The 16,542-nt window shown below is 32.6% G+C and overlaps 1 protein-coding gene across 1 annotated transcript in view; it reads left to right on the top strand.

Annotated features, from left to right (window-relative positions):
- The window catches only part of LOC149799674 (uncharacterized), a 100,867-nt gene that overhangs the window by 38,005 nt on the left and 46,320 nt on the right, over positions 1 to 16,542 (top strand). Inside the window, exons 9-13 of the mRNA XM_089958253.1 lie at positions 184 to 295; positions 7,100 to 7,231; positions 10,475 to 10,576; positions 14,836 to 14,963; positions 16,312 to 16,535. Coding sequence (XP_089814379.1) covers positions 184 to 295; positions 7,100 to 7,231; positions 10,475 to 10,576; positions 14,836 to 14,963; positions 16,312 to 16,535 — 698 coding nt within the window. The remainder of the gene's footprint in view (positions 1 to 183; positions 296 to 7,099; positions 7,232 to 10,474; positions 10,577 to 14,835; positions 14,964 to 16,311; positions 16,536 to 16,542) is intronic.

Genomic DNA, 16,542 nt, shown 5'->3' with positions numbered 1-16,542 from the left:
TTTTTTATTGTCTTGGCAACCATATTTAACTCAAAACTCATATTTGATTTTGACAGTAACCAGATCACAAGTTTTATTATCCAAAATACAGTTTGTATAGTAAAGCTTAAATATAAAAAATGTAATATCTTATAGAATGCATGATGGTTCATGACTGTTGATACTTATTATGTCTGTTTTCAGGTTTTTGGCCACAGAGAAAGGAGGCCATCTTACCACATCTAATGGTTCGCTTGAGAGGAAATGGAAATGGCCAGTGTCTTCAATGAAGATGGCATCACCAATAAGTCTCACTGTAAAAACATTGTATAAATCTAGACTGTGGGTTTTTTAAAAAGAAAATTTTGATTATGCCCCCACTGCTTGCAATGAGACATTTTGATTGCATCATGTTTGTCTCTTCTGGAATGCTCATTAGCTCAATTATGCAAAATGAATTGATGTTGAAATTTAGTAATGTTTATATGCATCTGTTGAGGACCTAGTTTGATTTTCATACTGTCATTAAAGAAATGCTTGCAGTTTTCAGTGTAGGATTTTGAAACTTTTTTTTTGACTTGGAATTTTTCATGAAAACCCTATTGGCACAATTGCACAGAAATGCTTGAAATAGACAAATGAAATTAGGGCTGCATGTGTGAGTGTATTCACATATTTAGATGTACATAAATTTTTTTTTATTTCCTTCATCCTTCATATATATATATATATATATATATATATATATATATATATATATATATATATATATATATATATATATATATATATATATATATATATATATATATATATATATATATATATATTTCGATGTGTGTGTGTGTGTGTGTGCCAATTATTCTCCTTCTATGCTATTTATAGCCATTCAGTATTTAACATTATCTGAAATTACTAATAGAACTTTATAACTTTCTGCACCCACTAACAACATTAGTGCATGAAATCCTGGAAGTTTCTTCAAGGCTTGACTAGTTCATTTGACGTACCATATTTACCGTATATGTTGGGACACCGTATTTGTTGGGACACCATCAATTAATTTTAATAATATGGTAAAGAGGTATCTCAGGTGAAGTAACAAGAAAATCTTGAATGACAAGCAGTGTGGTATGCATTATACATCATTGTGTTCATTGCAGAGTGGCTAATTTTAATAATTTATACAGTTTTGTAAACTTAGTACTCTGCCCTTTTACTATCAATATAGCTTAAAACATTTCAAAATAAATCTGATATGAAATACACCATCAAATTTGGTCCTATTTGTTGGAATATTTTCCTGGTTTTTGTCCACTTTGAGGGGATCTAATTTTGTTCTGAGGTATTTGTAGAAAATATAATTACATATTTATATTGTGAAGGGACTTATTTTGATTGTTTCAAATTTCTTAGTTTTTGGACACGTTGATTATTTTATGTCATACCAATCTTGGTAGATACTTTAACCTTCTGTGTATACTTTCTTATAAGATGAGCCCAACTGCAAACTGCACAGACCCAGATTTGCTATCACATAAAGCAAAGGCAGATTTGGGTCTGTGAAGTGTGTTTGGAGTAATCAGTAGAACAAACAGTATAGACCCTGATCTGTGAGTGAATTAGGCTACAGCAGATCATGATCTTTGTTGTTTGCAGTTTGACTTTTTTAAGAGGCTATATACAGTGGTTATCATTTTGCCATCCATAGGTGTGGCTGTTCATCAGTATGCAAATTTGTTAACATGTTTGTCTGTCAACAGCCTAGATTAAATCAGTATTACATTTTTTACATGAAACTCAATGTTAAAATTTTACTTTCTAGCTACATAAAAGGTGGGCTAGATAGGAAAGGGAGTCCTGTTGCTTTTGCAAGAAAAACCACAAACAAATTCTATATAAACTTTTGCTGCATATATTATTGATCACTCAAGTGTAAGACTGAAAAGGTCATTGAGTTTGTGGAAACTGGAGAACCTGGAGTATACCACTGATATTGAATATTCAGTGATGTTGTCCTGGAACATAATGAAAATGATGATTAAAACCAGGATGTTAATGATACAGATTGATCATATTACCAAAGTGCTTTCTAGGCCCACTTGCTATTTGATTGTCTTGAAAAATCACTGCTATGAGACCACCTGTCTTGCAAGACAGTGTTCATAATGCTCAGATTTAATTGATTATATACAGTATTATGACATGACATAAGAGACCATCTGTCTTGAGAGACCATACTTTTTAGCAGAAGGGGTGGTCTTTCAAAACAGTTTCTTTTGTAATGTTGGTCAAAGAAGGAAGCGAAGTTGTGTCCATAGTTTTGTGTACATTGCAGACCCCTTGAGAATTATTGCGTCTGAAATGTTACAGTATTTAACATTAGTGAAAACATATATTTTTATATGATTAAGGGTCTGTGCAATACAAAATCATTAATTAATTTATTAGTTTGTGTTCATTTTATTGTATTACTCTTTGTTGAATATCTGTCCACAAGTAAAAAAAAAAAAAAGTTCATGATATAGAAAAGTAGTAGTAAAAATACTCTGTTACTGATTGCCAATAAAATAACAGCTTAGTGAGTATTGAAAAATCCATAAAATTTGCACAAGATGATGATCCTAGACTCTTCCTTGTTAATACATGAAGTAAAAGGTATGTTGGCAAGTGATTTGTTTTTAGTATGACACAGTTATTGAGAACACATGGAATGCCAGTGTAGCTGATTTATGGCAGGTCATAAAGTGTCAATGGTTTCCCAAGGTCTTGCATATTTATCAATGACTCTATTATTTTTCTTTTATAGAATGTTATTACATTTATTAAAATTGTACAAGAAATTTTAGTTTTCAATTTTTAATAAGAGACAGAAGTCACAAACATGTCATTTTATGTCCAGTTTCTCCAAGAGTTCAAAGTGCTGTCTGTGTAAAGAGTGATATTGTGTCAGTTACTTATTGTAATCACATTATTTTGAGATGTGCAGTGAGTATTGATTTTAAAGAATTGGATTGCCAAAATTGGGTTTTACCACTCCTTTATGATATTTGGATAAACAAAGAATCTGAATCAGTGTAAGAAATCATTTTGAGAAATAATAGAATTTTTTTGTTCCCAGTAAAATTGATAAAGAGAGACATGAATCAGTGCTTCATTGTTCTCAATATCTGGAACATATCACATTTTTTTATTTTGGGTAAATGTGTTATAAGAAGGAAAAATTATTTTATCAGGATTTTGAATTTGCAGATGAAGGAACTAAAAAAGTGTTTACTTTCATGTACATCTAAATATGTGAATTTAGTTTTTTGGCTAGTGGCAAATTGTGGGAAATTCAGAGTCAGTTCATATCATGAATCTTCTGAAACAGTAGGATCCCATCCACAATCCAAGAATTTAAGTAACAACCAAAAATATAATTGATTGAAAAAAATCACAAAAGTGATACATACCAAAGTGAAGGAATGCCAGTACTATTTTTGTCAAACAGTCTTTGCAGATTGGTCTTATTACCAGGTAGAACTTCATCCATATCACCATATCAGTATCAGGAACTCTTAGTAGAATGGTCTTGTAACCAGGTGGGACTTCATTCACACCACCACATCAGTGTCAGGTGCTCTTAGTAGAATGGTCTTATAACCAGGTGGGACTTCATTCACACCACCATATCAGTGTCAGGTGCTCTTAGTAGAATGGTCTTATAACCAGGTGGGACTTCATTCACACCACCATATCATTGTCAGGTGCTCTTAGTAGAATGGTATTATAACCAGGTGGGACTTCATTCACACCACCATATCAGTGTCAGGTGCTCTTAGTAGAATGGTCTTATAACCAGGTGGGACTTCATTCACAGCATTATATCAGTGTCAGGTGCCCTTAACAGATTGGTTTTATAACTTGACCCAACTTCATCCATTCTACTGTATAGAACTTCATCCATACTACTGTATAGAACTTCATCCATACTAATGTATAGAACTTCATCCATACTACTGTATAGAACTTTGTCCATCCTACTGTATAGAACTTCATCCGTACAACTGTATAGAACTTCATCCATACTACTGTATAGAACTTCATCCATACTACTGTATAGAACTTCATCCATACTAATGTATAGAACTTCATCCATCCTACTGTATAGAACTTCATCCATACTACTGTATAGAACTTCATCCATACTACTGTATAGAACTTTGTCCATCCTACTGTATAGAACTTCATCCGTACAACTGTATAGAACTTCATCCATACTACTGTATAGAACTTCATCCATACTACTGTATAGAACTTCATCAGTATTACTGTATAGAACTTCATCCATACTACTGTATAGAACTTCATCCATACTATTGGATAGAACTTCATTCATACTCCTGTATAGAACTTCATTCATACTACTGTATAGAACTTCATCCATACTACTGTATAGAACTTCATCCATACTACTGTATAGAACTTTGTCCATCCTACTATATAGAACTTCATCCATACTACTGTATAGAACTTTGTCCATCCTACTGTATAGAACTTCATCCATACTACTGTATAGAACTTCATCCATACTACTGTATAGAACTTCATCAGTATTACTGTATAGAACTTCATCCATACTACTGTACAGAACTTCATCTGTACTACTGTATAGAACTTCATCCATACTACTGTATATAACTTCATCCATACTACTGGATAGAACTTCATTCATACTACTGTATAGAACTTCATTCATACTACTGTATAGAACTTCATCCATACTACTGTATAGAACTTCATCCATACTACTGTATAGAACTTCATCAGCATCACTGTATCAGTATCATGTACTGTTAGCAGAATTGCCTTTTAACCTGTTGGAACTTCATCCACACCACCATATCAGTGTCAGGCATTCTTAGCAGATTGGTCTTATAACTTGGTAGGACTTCATCCACACCACTATACCATTGTTAGGCACTCTTAGCAGATTGGTCTTGTTACCTCTTTTGGAACTTCATCCACACCACCAAATCACTGTCAGGCACTCTTAGCAGATTGGTCAGATTGGTCTTATAACCAGGTAGAACTTCATCCACACCACTATATCATTGTTAGATTCATTTAGCAAATTGTTCTTGTTACTTGTTTGGAACTTCATCTTCATCACCATATCAGTGTCTGTCGCTCTTAACAGATTGGTCTTGCAACCTGGTGGATCTTCATTCTCACCACTAAATCAGTGTCAGACATTCTTAGCTGTCTTATAACTTCTTGAAACCTTATCCACACTGCTACATTAGTTTCAGACAGTCTTAACCAATTTGCCATACAAATATCAATTTTAGATTTTTTATGAACAAATTGTATCAATGCCAGTCTGGTATACGAAATGTATTTTAATGTTAGATGAATGGTGATAGAATATTTTTTGAGGAAATGGTTATGAGAAGTTTTGTTTAATTAATGACAAAATTGATAAAGATGGCATGTTCCATGCATGTTTCCAGGGAGTATAAATATTGTCTATGGCAGTGGCATAAATATTAAGAAAATATCTGACTCTATTTATTTCATTTGAAATATAAAAATTAATTATTAGACATGTTCAGAATCTTTTTTAATATTTAAAATATGCTCAACATAATTTATGCAAATATATTAGAAATAAAATCATCTAAATTTGATTCAATAGATGATGATAAAAGCAAATTAGGAACTAAGATAACAGTTTACTTTTTAGAATGAGACCAGGATTAAAGCAGCAGATTTAAAAAAAAAATTTTATTGGATAATCAACAGAAAATTTTGCCTAGCTCCAAAATTATTTGATATGAAAAGATAATATGCACTTTATTGATTCTTGGATTTTTGGCTAAGCTTGCTCTGAATTTTCAGAAAATTAAAATCCTTAATAAGTATGCAAGTGGAGTAAAGTATTGGGGATTGTGAGAAAATGTATTAACTTGAAGTTTTGAAATTACTGTTTACTGGATGCAAGATTAGATTGATACAGTCATTTTTGATCAAAGATTACTGCTACTTTGGGGAAAGTGGTAATAAATGAATTAAACTATCTTTTCATGCCTCAGGAAATACAAAGGTAGGGGGGTAATAATATTTAATATTAGTTCTTTAATATATACCAAAATAATTAATGTAAAATAGTTTCTTTTCAAATATTCAAATTGTCACAGAAAAAAGACAACAAAAAAATCTGTATGAAGACAAGTTAAACAAATGGCTTCTATATTAGTGCAAAGAAACTTCATTTATTTTGCTTTTCTTCATACAAATTGTTTGCTTTCCTTTTTGTTTATAATGTGTGTAGCATATAGCTTTGGACATGAAGATCTCGTTTGCTTCATGTGCTTATCTTATCTGCTACACTTTAGGCCATTTCCAAGTATGCACATTAGAACTTTAAAAGAGCTCTAAAATGTAACTGCCCAAACCTTAGGTTAGGATCTTCTATTGTTTCCAGTTGTTGAGGTCACATTCAAAACAATGCTTCCACAAGTAATTTGTGCAATCCTGGGTATTTGAGTAATTGATGTTTGTGTAGTACAAATTGTATTGACCACTTTCCACTAAGATCTGTGTAGTGTCCACTGAACTACACCCTTCTACACAGTAAAATCCCCAAAATTTACAGGTGGTGTCAAGCCTGAGCATCACTGTGCTGTTGGTTAATATACTTAATTGATTTATAGCCACAATGTTATCATCTGCAGTTAAGTCCTTCAGAGCTAATCCATAAACTCCCTGGATAGAATCCACTCTTGAAGTGGAGTAAAGCTTACACCGGTGAGAGAATTACAGCTACAGACAGGAGATTTTACAGGCTGAGTTCAATTAACTATACTCACCAGTAGCCTCCACCAGTGAGTGAAATATGGTCAGTACACTTTGTGTACTGTATTTTTAGTATGAGGAATTAATTTTTCCAGGATTAAGACGTTTATTTTTGTTTTTATAATCTAAAGCAGATAGCACAGTCATTATTATCTAACCAAAATGCACATAGTTTTAACTTCAATTGTTGCTGTTTTATGGAATCTTGATTACAATTTATTTGATATCAGATGTTTCCTGATGATAATTAATAACACAAAGTTTGAACTCTCAATTTCAGCTGAACAACCATTTAGGATTTAAATGCACCAGCCATAACCAGATGGTAATATTCTTTCACTGTCAGAAGGAAACTGCTCGCTTTCCTGTTGGGCCATATCCTAATGCTGTGGAATACAAACCCACTGAAAATGTAAGTAATCTGAAAAGTAAAATTCTGTGAATCAGAAATTTTAGCACTTGTGCAGATATGCACACTTTGTGTGTTAGCATTATTTGTAACAATCCAAATTATTTGATGATTCGTATTCTTGATTTTGGGAAGGTTAGTGTGCTGAATTGGCTGTAATTGCAGATATTAAATGATCCTTAATAGGACCACACCTAATGAAGTTGGTGGATTCTTATCATAATCAAGTTGTCTATCGATATGACCATGAACAATTTGGTTTTTAAAATGTAACTTTACTGGGAATTAATACAGTTGAACTAAATATTGTATGTAGTTTTATTTTGACAACATCTCAATTGAATTTGATCTCCAGCCTTCTGTGTGATTATTTGGAAGAGTTATGGCCCCTGATTGCCAAATCCCCATACTTTAGTTTTCAAGGATTGTTGATTTCAATTAAATTTGGTATGCAGCTCAGTACTGATGAGACTGAATAAGTTTAGTTTCCAATGTTCCATGATAGCATATACAGGAGTTATGTCCCCTGATTATCTGTTCTCTTGACTTTAGTTTCTGCAGCATAGTTTTACTAAGGTTCATTAGATTTAAGCAAATTTGGCATGTTGCTTTTTTAGTGATGAGACCTTGAACTAATTTAATTTTTCAGCTTTCCATAACATTAAGAAGGATTTTTGGATCTTAACCAAATTTGGCATGGAGGTTAATATTGATGAAATCTGTTGATTCAGTTTGATTTTAAACATTCCAAGTGTTTGTTAGAGAAGCTATTGCCCAGGTTTCTGCAGTATAGCTTTGCTAAGGACTTTTGGATTTCATTCAGATATGGCATGTGCCTTTATATGATAAGACCTGGTATTATTTTCATTTCTAGTATTCCACAATGTAATGGCTCCTGATTGTCTGTCCTTCTCTTTTTTGGTTTATGCAGCATTGATTTACCAAGAAGCATTAGTATTCAACCAAAGTTTTGCATGCTCCTTTATATTTTTGTAACCTTGAATGAGTTTAATTTCCAGCATTCCATATCAGGACAGCTTTTGCACTTAGACCATTCTGTCTAGGATTCCACCACACTAGTGACTGGGCCACAGTGACTCCAACAAGGCATGCATTAATGTACAGCATTAGTAAAGTTGATTTAATTGTGGATATTGAAGCAAATGTTTTTCTGAATGGAACCAATACAGAACTGAGTGAAAGCAATGTTTTCACTTATAGTAACCACTGTAGTTCTCAGTCAGTTTGTTAATCTTAGACATTATACAGCTTCTACTTCATTTAAGTATACAACACTCCTTCAGTAAAATATGAGCATGCTGATAATGCAGGGTCAGGGATAGATCATTTCCTAAACTTGAAATACCCCATAATTGGCACTGGTTTTGAAGAAAAAAATTTGATAAAAATTGTGAACTAAAACGGCTCTAAGACTCATTTTATGATTGAAAATTAAGAATATTACATGGAAATTTGAACCGACATTATGAAATTCTCAAACATTAATACAAAGTCAGATTTTGTTAAATGTTCTTTCCAATGAACATTCTGAGTATGCTGTAAATAATAATATTCAATTAAATTTTTTATCAATGGAAATGTCACTAATGTGGTAATACTTTAATAAATAAATATCAGCTAAATAAGTTTTGTCAAATGAAATTTGTGCTTCTCTCTTTCAAACTAGTTCAGGTGTAATCATCATAGATGCAGTATGCCTTCTTGTATTCAGATGTGACAAAATTCAGTCTACCATAACAGCTATGTCTCTGAGCAATTCCATGAGAACCTAATTAAGTGCCAACCATGTTTTCATCTCCGTCCTATGGAAGTATTTTGTTGTATTATTACATTAATTACATTTTTTGTAACAAATAAAATAAAGGGAGTGGAAGAAAACAAAGGTTAAAAGGCATGTGAATCCTACCTGCATAAGAGCTAGCAGTCATGGTCAAATGTCAGGTCAGCTCATTTCAGTTGATGAATCAATTAAATAATCTACCTTAAATTAACCTACTGATTCAGAAATGTGATCAAAAATGGCGAGACAAACTGGGTGGCAAAATGAGTATTTGGTGAATAAAAACTTTGTTTCACAGATACAGTTCATTATGGAGAAGCAAGTTCTAGGGTTTGTAGTGAACTTGAACATTTCTTTAATTGACACTCATAGAATTCCTCAAGGATGAGAAGAAAATTTCACTATTACTTGTAAGGAAATCATGGTGTCAGTATTTTTATAATAGAACAATTAAAAAAATAAAGTTTTGATGTTGTTAGTAATTTCACTAAATAAATATAAAGTTTTTGAGAAAAAGGAATCTTTTTTTGTTGTTTATCAATAATAATTGAAAAACAGTGACTTAATACACGGTGTAATGGTATTTGAAACCTGCTAGAGTAATGATGTTAATGATCTTTCAGAGGTTGGGTATCTTGAAAATAAACTTTGATGTAACTTATACAAAAAAAGCATACAACTTCATTGGATAAAGCTCATTATTGACAGTAATTTCCAACACAGATTATAAAATGAGTAGTCAGCCATTAAACAGCTCCTCCCACCCCAACCTCCATTTTCTCAGTGTTTGGCAGTGATAACATTCCTTATGGCTTTTTTTGGAGGTTCCTTGGTAACTCACAACTTCACTTAAAGTGTGCACTATTGTTCACAAGTTATTGAGGTAGAGGTGTATTGTACTGTGGACTATTTCTATAAAGATTCAGCATGATTTTGCAGTGTGCACATGTTTTTCAGAGTGAAAGAGAAGAGTTGAACCATGTGGTTTACATTTCCGTCAAGTGCTCTCACAAACATTTACACCACTTTGCAAACCATGCATGATTCATGTATCCTTGACCAGTCACTAAACGTATGAGCTATATATACAAATTAAACAAAATGTTTTTGTTTTTACTCAAGAAATCCAGTGCAGAAATATCATGTGCAGTTCTTTTATTTAAGTACAGCTGACTTAAAAATGTTTGCATTTCAAACTATTCAGAATTGTGTAACAGTAATGGAATGATCTACTGCAGCTAACTTAGAGAGTTTTGAAATTATTTATTGATCTAATTTTTCTTGTTCATATAACAGTGATGTTGCTCTAGCTTTTTAGGTAAGCTTAATTAATCATGATTCCCTTTACTATCTCCATTTTATGGCATGGCCCTAATTGATTGATATTTGATGACAGGTTCTTAATAGTTCAGTTGATTTTTTAGTTGTGGGCTATTTATTTTCAGGAGCAGATATTGACAGCCTTCACATTTAGCTCCAGGGCTGCCAGGGAACTGGTGAGGATTCTGCAGCCAAGGTCCAAACAGAAAAAATCCAAATTGAAAAAGGTACATTAGTCCCTCATGATAAAGTCCCTCAGTATAACACGGCCCTCTAAAAAACTTACCAAGTATGGGCATTGATCCCATTAAACATTGCAGCTAACTTTAGTTTGGTCATAGCTATTTACCCTGTTTCATTTGAGTGTAATTATTTGCCACTGAGAACCAGATGGACATATATACAGGTTTCATTGTAGTTCCATATGTAGTCATTTATTTCTAAAATACCACCCTTATCCATGCAGTTCTGAAGTAAGTCTGGTTTATGATAATCATACATCTTTACCTTCTAGCTCTTGCACAGATAGTAACCAGTCTACTTTTGTGTACATCTTTCAGAACAACTTTCATCTGCAGACATAGCTTAGCAGTCATGGTTATGGAGGATTAAATACATGCAGGTCTGAAGTGTGTATATATGGTTTTACATTACAGTCATTAATAATGTTGAAACACGTATTTGCCAACAAATCAAGGTCACTAATTGCATTTAGCAGGTGTTCACTTACACCAGTGCATGTATACTAAAAAGTAAATTAGTGAGTGTTGAATTTAATCATAAATGGCAGGTGATCACTCATTAGAGAGGTTGCTGAAATCAGGTTTTACTGTACTTAAATATTTTTGATAATCTACTGTCGTTGATTTTCTAAAACTTTCCTGTTGGAGATTTTGACCACTTTATCAGAAAAAATGTTAATCCATTTTTCTGTAATTTCATCAATTTTTATGGGGGACCAATTTTCGTGGTTTTTGTTGTTGCCTAGAACCACAAATTTAAATCTCCAACAAAAAATGATCCACGTAGGATGATACCCCCCCCATTTTCTTACATTATTTCATTCCTAGAGATTAAAAAAGCTACTAGTATTTGATAAAACAAGGTCAATACTCTAATTAAATATTGGCTTTTACATGTGTTTATTTTATTTTTTACTTTAACCCTTTGAAACAAGAATTATTAATCATTTTATATTGTTTCAATGCACAAATTCCATAAGGTATTCGATAGCCCTAATTTTACACTCACTGCCTTAAATTGATATGTAAGGTAATTAAGGATAGAGAGAAAATAGAGAAAAATTATAATTTATTCAAACAATAGTAATACTGAAAATGAAAGAAAAAATAATAGAAAATAACAATATATGAAAATTAAATTTAGTACTTATTCAAATCAATCCTTCATTCAAGTACAACTGTTGTTGAAACATTTAAATCCTTCTGAAAGCACATTTCATTTTATCCATGCATTTTTAATCCAAAAGAACAATAATCCTGTTAAATACTATCACTATTTCTTGAAACACTATTATTGATGAAACACTATATATACACTAATTACAGCAGAGTATTAAAGCACACACTTCACATATTTTTGGACAAAGCCACTGTATCAACATCGTGTCAATCAAGTCTCATGGTACTCACAAATACTTATCAGGTAGATAATCCCCAAATTGCTGAATTAAACAAGTCCAGCTTTCTCAAAACCACTGATAATTAGGTTCAATCTTTCACTCATTGTCGAGTGAACTGCAATTATCCATTGGGGGGGGGGTCTAAGTTGAATTTTACCACTCTTAAGCCACTGTGTTAACATCATGATTGTCACAAAATACTGATGGTGCAACTTGATGGACAGAGGTTTAAGTAAGAGATCATTCATATGTACTTTAATAACTGATTGGCCTAGTGTTGTTGGCTGTGTCGGCTTCCTTTGATATTGAGCACTCAAATGAAAACATGGCAAAACTGATTAATATTCACATGTGTTTTATTTGTGCTCATAGAGAATGAAGTATTGTTTTAGTGTTGTTGGCTGCATTGGCTTTGACTGATGTTATTCACTTGGTTGAAAACACGTTGTAAGTATTGAACTTGCCAGGTCTTTGATTGGTGCTCATACAGGTGGTAGTATTGTTTTAAACATTAAAGTGACCACCGTTTGCACTGGCATAGTTTTATTCTTTTGTATTCTTTATTTTTGGTATTTGTAGAGGTTAAACCATGAAATTAAATACCTACTAATATGCAAATTTTGACAGGCAAAACAACGAATTTAAGTATCCATGAAAATGCCTTTAGTTTTACAAAACCACAAAAACTGAGCCCAACAAAAATAAATGATACTACAGTAGTTTATTGATAAAGGAAAAAGAAATAACCTGCATACCCTTGTAAAACTTTAAAGCACACATGTTAATCCACATTATTGAGAATAGGAATTGATGAGCATGACTGTTTTGTCTCCCTTTTTACACTCTCCAAAAGTAAATGTAGAAAGCTTGCAATCACATGTCAACTTGATTAAATAAAAAAAATCAATTGCACAGCTATCTCTTCATCCTCGGGCCTGAGGTAATACTGTTGACATAAGAGACTGTTGAGAAAGGGTTGGAGGGGGGAGGCCTGAAAAAAATCAAAAGTTAGCAGAGAAGTGAAATTTGTCTTTAAGGGATAACTTGTCATCAGTGTGTAGGATTTATGCTGTGAGAAAATAAACAATGGAAATTTTAATGAAATGAAGACAAAAGACAAAACTAGTTTAAAATAAACTTGTATATTGACAACTTACATTTGTTTTACCTATATGTTATATAGTCCATAATGTATGATACATGCACATGAAAAATCACCTGTTAGAAGCTTCATGTATCAGTCACATCCTGTTAGAAAAAGTATAGTGTATAAACATATGTATAAAGAAACAGTAGTCCTGTTTTATGCACTGTTTAATCTATAGTCAACCAGAATGTCACTAAACAATTAACTACACTATGCATTGTTGCCAGCAGCACATGGCTGTTTAGCTTTTACAGTATTTACATGCTACATGTACTTAATTAAATTGGCCTATATTTTGGGCTGCCTGAGACAGCAAACATAAACGTAAATGAGGTTACCAAGGGAAAGGGGCTGCTAATAGGGAAATTAAAACTTCACTAAGTTTTGAATTAGTTAAGTATTACTAACACTTGTACACTTGTAGAACACAAATTCCAGAATGAGCAAAGAAAGTAATGCATATAATTAAGATTATCCATAGCATAAGCAATACATCAAATCAAAATGAAATTAAATGAAATTTTAAATAAATTAAAGTTAAATTCTTTTAGCAAAATGGGCAGAGATGAGGGTCTTCTGCTTCTTCCTAGGAGTGGGGAGCTGACAGTAGCCTTCACTGAAGTCTTCTTAATGCGATAAATGATCAGATTTTATTCATGAGTTGTGGAGTATATTGCTGCTGGTTTGCAACACTTTCAGTTAATTTGTGAAAATTAGGATTTAGGATTTTAATACTAAACATGTTAAAATAAACAGTAATTATGGCTATCTTCATATAATGTGCATTGTTATGCTCTCCTTAAGAGGGCCTAAAGGGAGAATAGTCCTTGACTAATGAGTCACCCTCTATAAATAAAGCATTATTATTATTATTATTATTATTGCCTTTATACAAGTTTGATGACGGGTGCATTTTTTTAATAAAATATTCTAGCTGGCTTGTTTTCATGAAGTGTGCATATGTTATTGAAGCTGCTGTAAAAAAACATTCTGACGACCAAACATCTGCCCAGTTTGTTAATGCAACAGCAGTATTAAAGCAGGAGTGAGACAACATCAGATAATTATAGAGCAAAGTATGAGTCAGAACTGGCAAAGAATTTGTTTAAGTTGGGACTGAGGGCTCTGTTGACATATACAGTTATTTTTTATCTTGACGCTGACATAAGCATGACAAATTTGGTAGTAATAATAGACTACATGACTGAGACTGTATTTTCCTTGACATATGCAGGTTGTCAACATAAGTAATGTCAATATAAATGAGTAGGACTGTACTTCAAATAAACTTGTAGCTTGCTTTGTTTAGGGCACTGCTTATTCATGAGTTGTGGAGTGTATTGCTGCCAGTTTGCAACACTTTCAGTTAATCTGTGATAATTAGTATAGTCAAAAAATCCATTTCATGGCTATTTTCATCAGATTTTTAAAAAAACTTGATTGATATCTGGAAATTATGCTTTCTATTAAAAATTATTAATGGTTCTGAAAATGTGTTGTCAGGAAAATTAGAGGGTCCAGCTATTTGGGATTCAAAATGGTAATTACATATGTTTGCATACATTTCTTTTGCTGTCTTGTCTTCATACTTTGCTGTTTTTTTTTATTGCATTTAGGGTCTAAGAAAAGATTATAGTGAACTGTTACTCTCATTAAATAGAAAATTATTATTTATTATTATTATTATTATTAAACAGTTGGGTCAAGGTGGACTTAGTAAAGCTCAGCAGAGTGAGATTCAGAAGCTGATTCAGGACATGCCAGACAGAGTTATGTATGACATTGATGCTGAAAAGGAACTGGCCAGACTACAGAGAAAAGCAAGGTCAGATATTGTAGATAATTTTTTAAATTTTTTTATTTTACTCTTACACCTGCATAAAGATGATGATACATATTACATATTACTTTTTCTGCTGATGTCAGCAACTTAAACTTGTTCTGTTTTCTGTTAAAATTTGTGCATGTCAGATACAACATTGCAGATGAGACAGTAGGTTCAGTGCAACACTTGTTTTTCATTGACTGTGTTCAAGAAATTCTCACAACTTTCACATCACTCCCTCATTTTATCACTCTTCATTATAACATATTTCCTGTAGTAAGACAGATATGATCATGATCCCATTTAGTTATGTAATTGGACAATTATATGTATCATGTACTTCATTACAAGGTGGTCTCATTAAAAGGTGGTATACTCCATGAGAGTGTGATTTATTGAGCACAGTATTAGTACAGTCTTCCCTGACTATAATGCTATTCAGCAGAAACCACTTTATACTGAAAATACAAATGCATCAATACAATAGGATCTGTGACCAAAATGCAATCGTGTTTTACTGAGATCTTTGAAAGTGAGTAACCACTGTATTTTCTGTGACTCAGATGTTGTGGTAGGGTGGTTTTTGATGTGGAAGAATATGAACAAAAGAACTAAACTTGGAATTGTTTGATATGGGAATTTAGTCCAGGAATGCAGTGGTGCAGAGGAAGTGTGTTACCACTGAATTTTGCAAGCTGCCCTTGATTGGTCTCATGAATCGCTGCTCTTTGTTGGTTTACATAAACATTAAGCAACAACTTCATCTATTCCAGATGAGCGATGCCTTGCTGTTTAGCAATACTTTTGTCATAAAGATTATTTTTGGATAATAAACAAATACACCTTGATCAAATAGGTCTATGGAGGATGACACAGCAAATGGTGGTCAGTTATCTGATTGTCAAACTCTTTGTAGAGAAAGTAAAATTTCATAACTTGTGTAAACAATTATACTGTATTTTGTGAGACCTTCATAATAGATTATTTTGTTAGGTTTTAATTGTTCTTAATTTTTTTCCATAGTATATTTTTCCTCATTGCTCATTTCAATAATTTTTATAAAATGAGTTGATTATGTTTTATCTTTTCCATGCCTGATATGAAAAAATTGAAATTAATTATAAAAAAACCCATGTAATTATTGTAATTTAGAGACTGAACACATTACCTTTGTGCAGTCTGTGTGTTTATGATGGAATGACTTTTATGTCCAGATCTTGTAAATTAAAATCTGAAATAGGTTGAAGCAATATAATATTGATAAAGTTATCAGATACAAATATTTATTTTACTGTTTAATAGAAGAACCCATTTATTGTTTTTTTTTGTTCCATTTTTAATTTTACAGAAATCTTATAGATGATTGGATGGAACACTACCGTATCGCCATAGGTCTGAAATCCCCACATCTCGAAGGAGTTGAAGAAGCTAAAGTATCTGTTCATGGTCAGCGCATGATTAAATCTGCAGTGCTGTCAGATCAGTCCACACTAAAACGTCGATTGACACTTGGACTTGGTTCTTCTGATGTAGTACAGATCAAGAAAGTCCGAGCACCATCAGCACCCCTTGGTATGTT

Source organism: Sinohyriopsis cumingii, chromosome 5 (genome assembly GCF_028554795.1).
Source record: "Sinohyriopsis cumingii isolate HCF-2022 chromosome 5, ASM2855479v2, whole genome shotgun sequence".
In the NCBI taxonomy this organism is placed as follows: domain Eukaryota; kingdom Metazoa; phylum Mollusca; class Bivalvia; order Unionida; family Unionidae; genus Sinohyriopsis; species Sinohyriopsis cumingii.
Note: the sequence above shows the minus strand (reverse complement) of the source record. Positions and strands in the feature narration are given on the sequence as shown.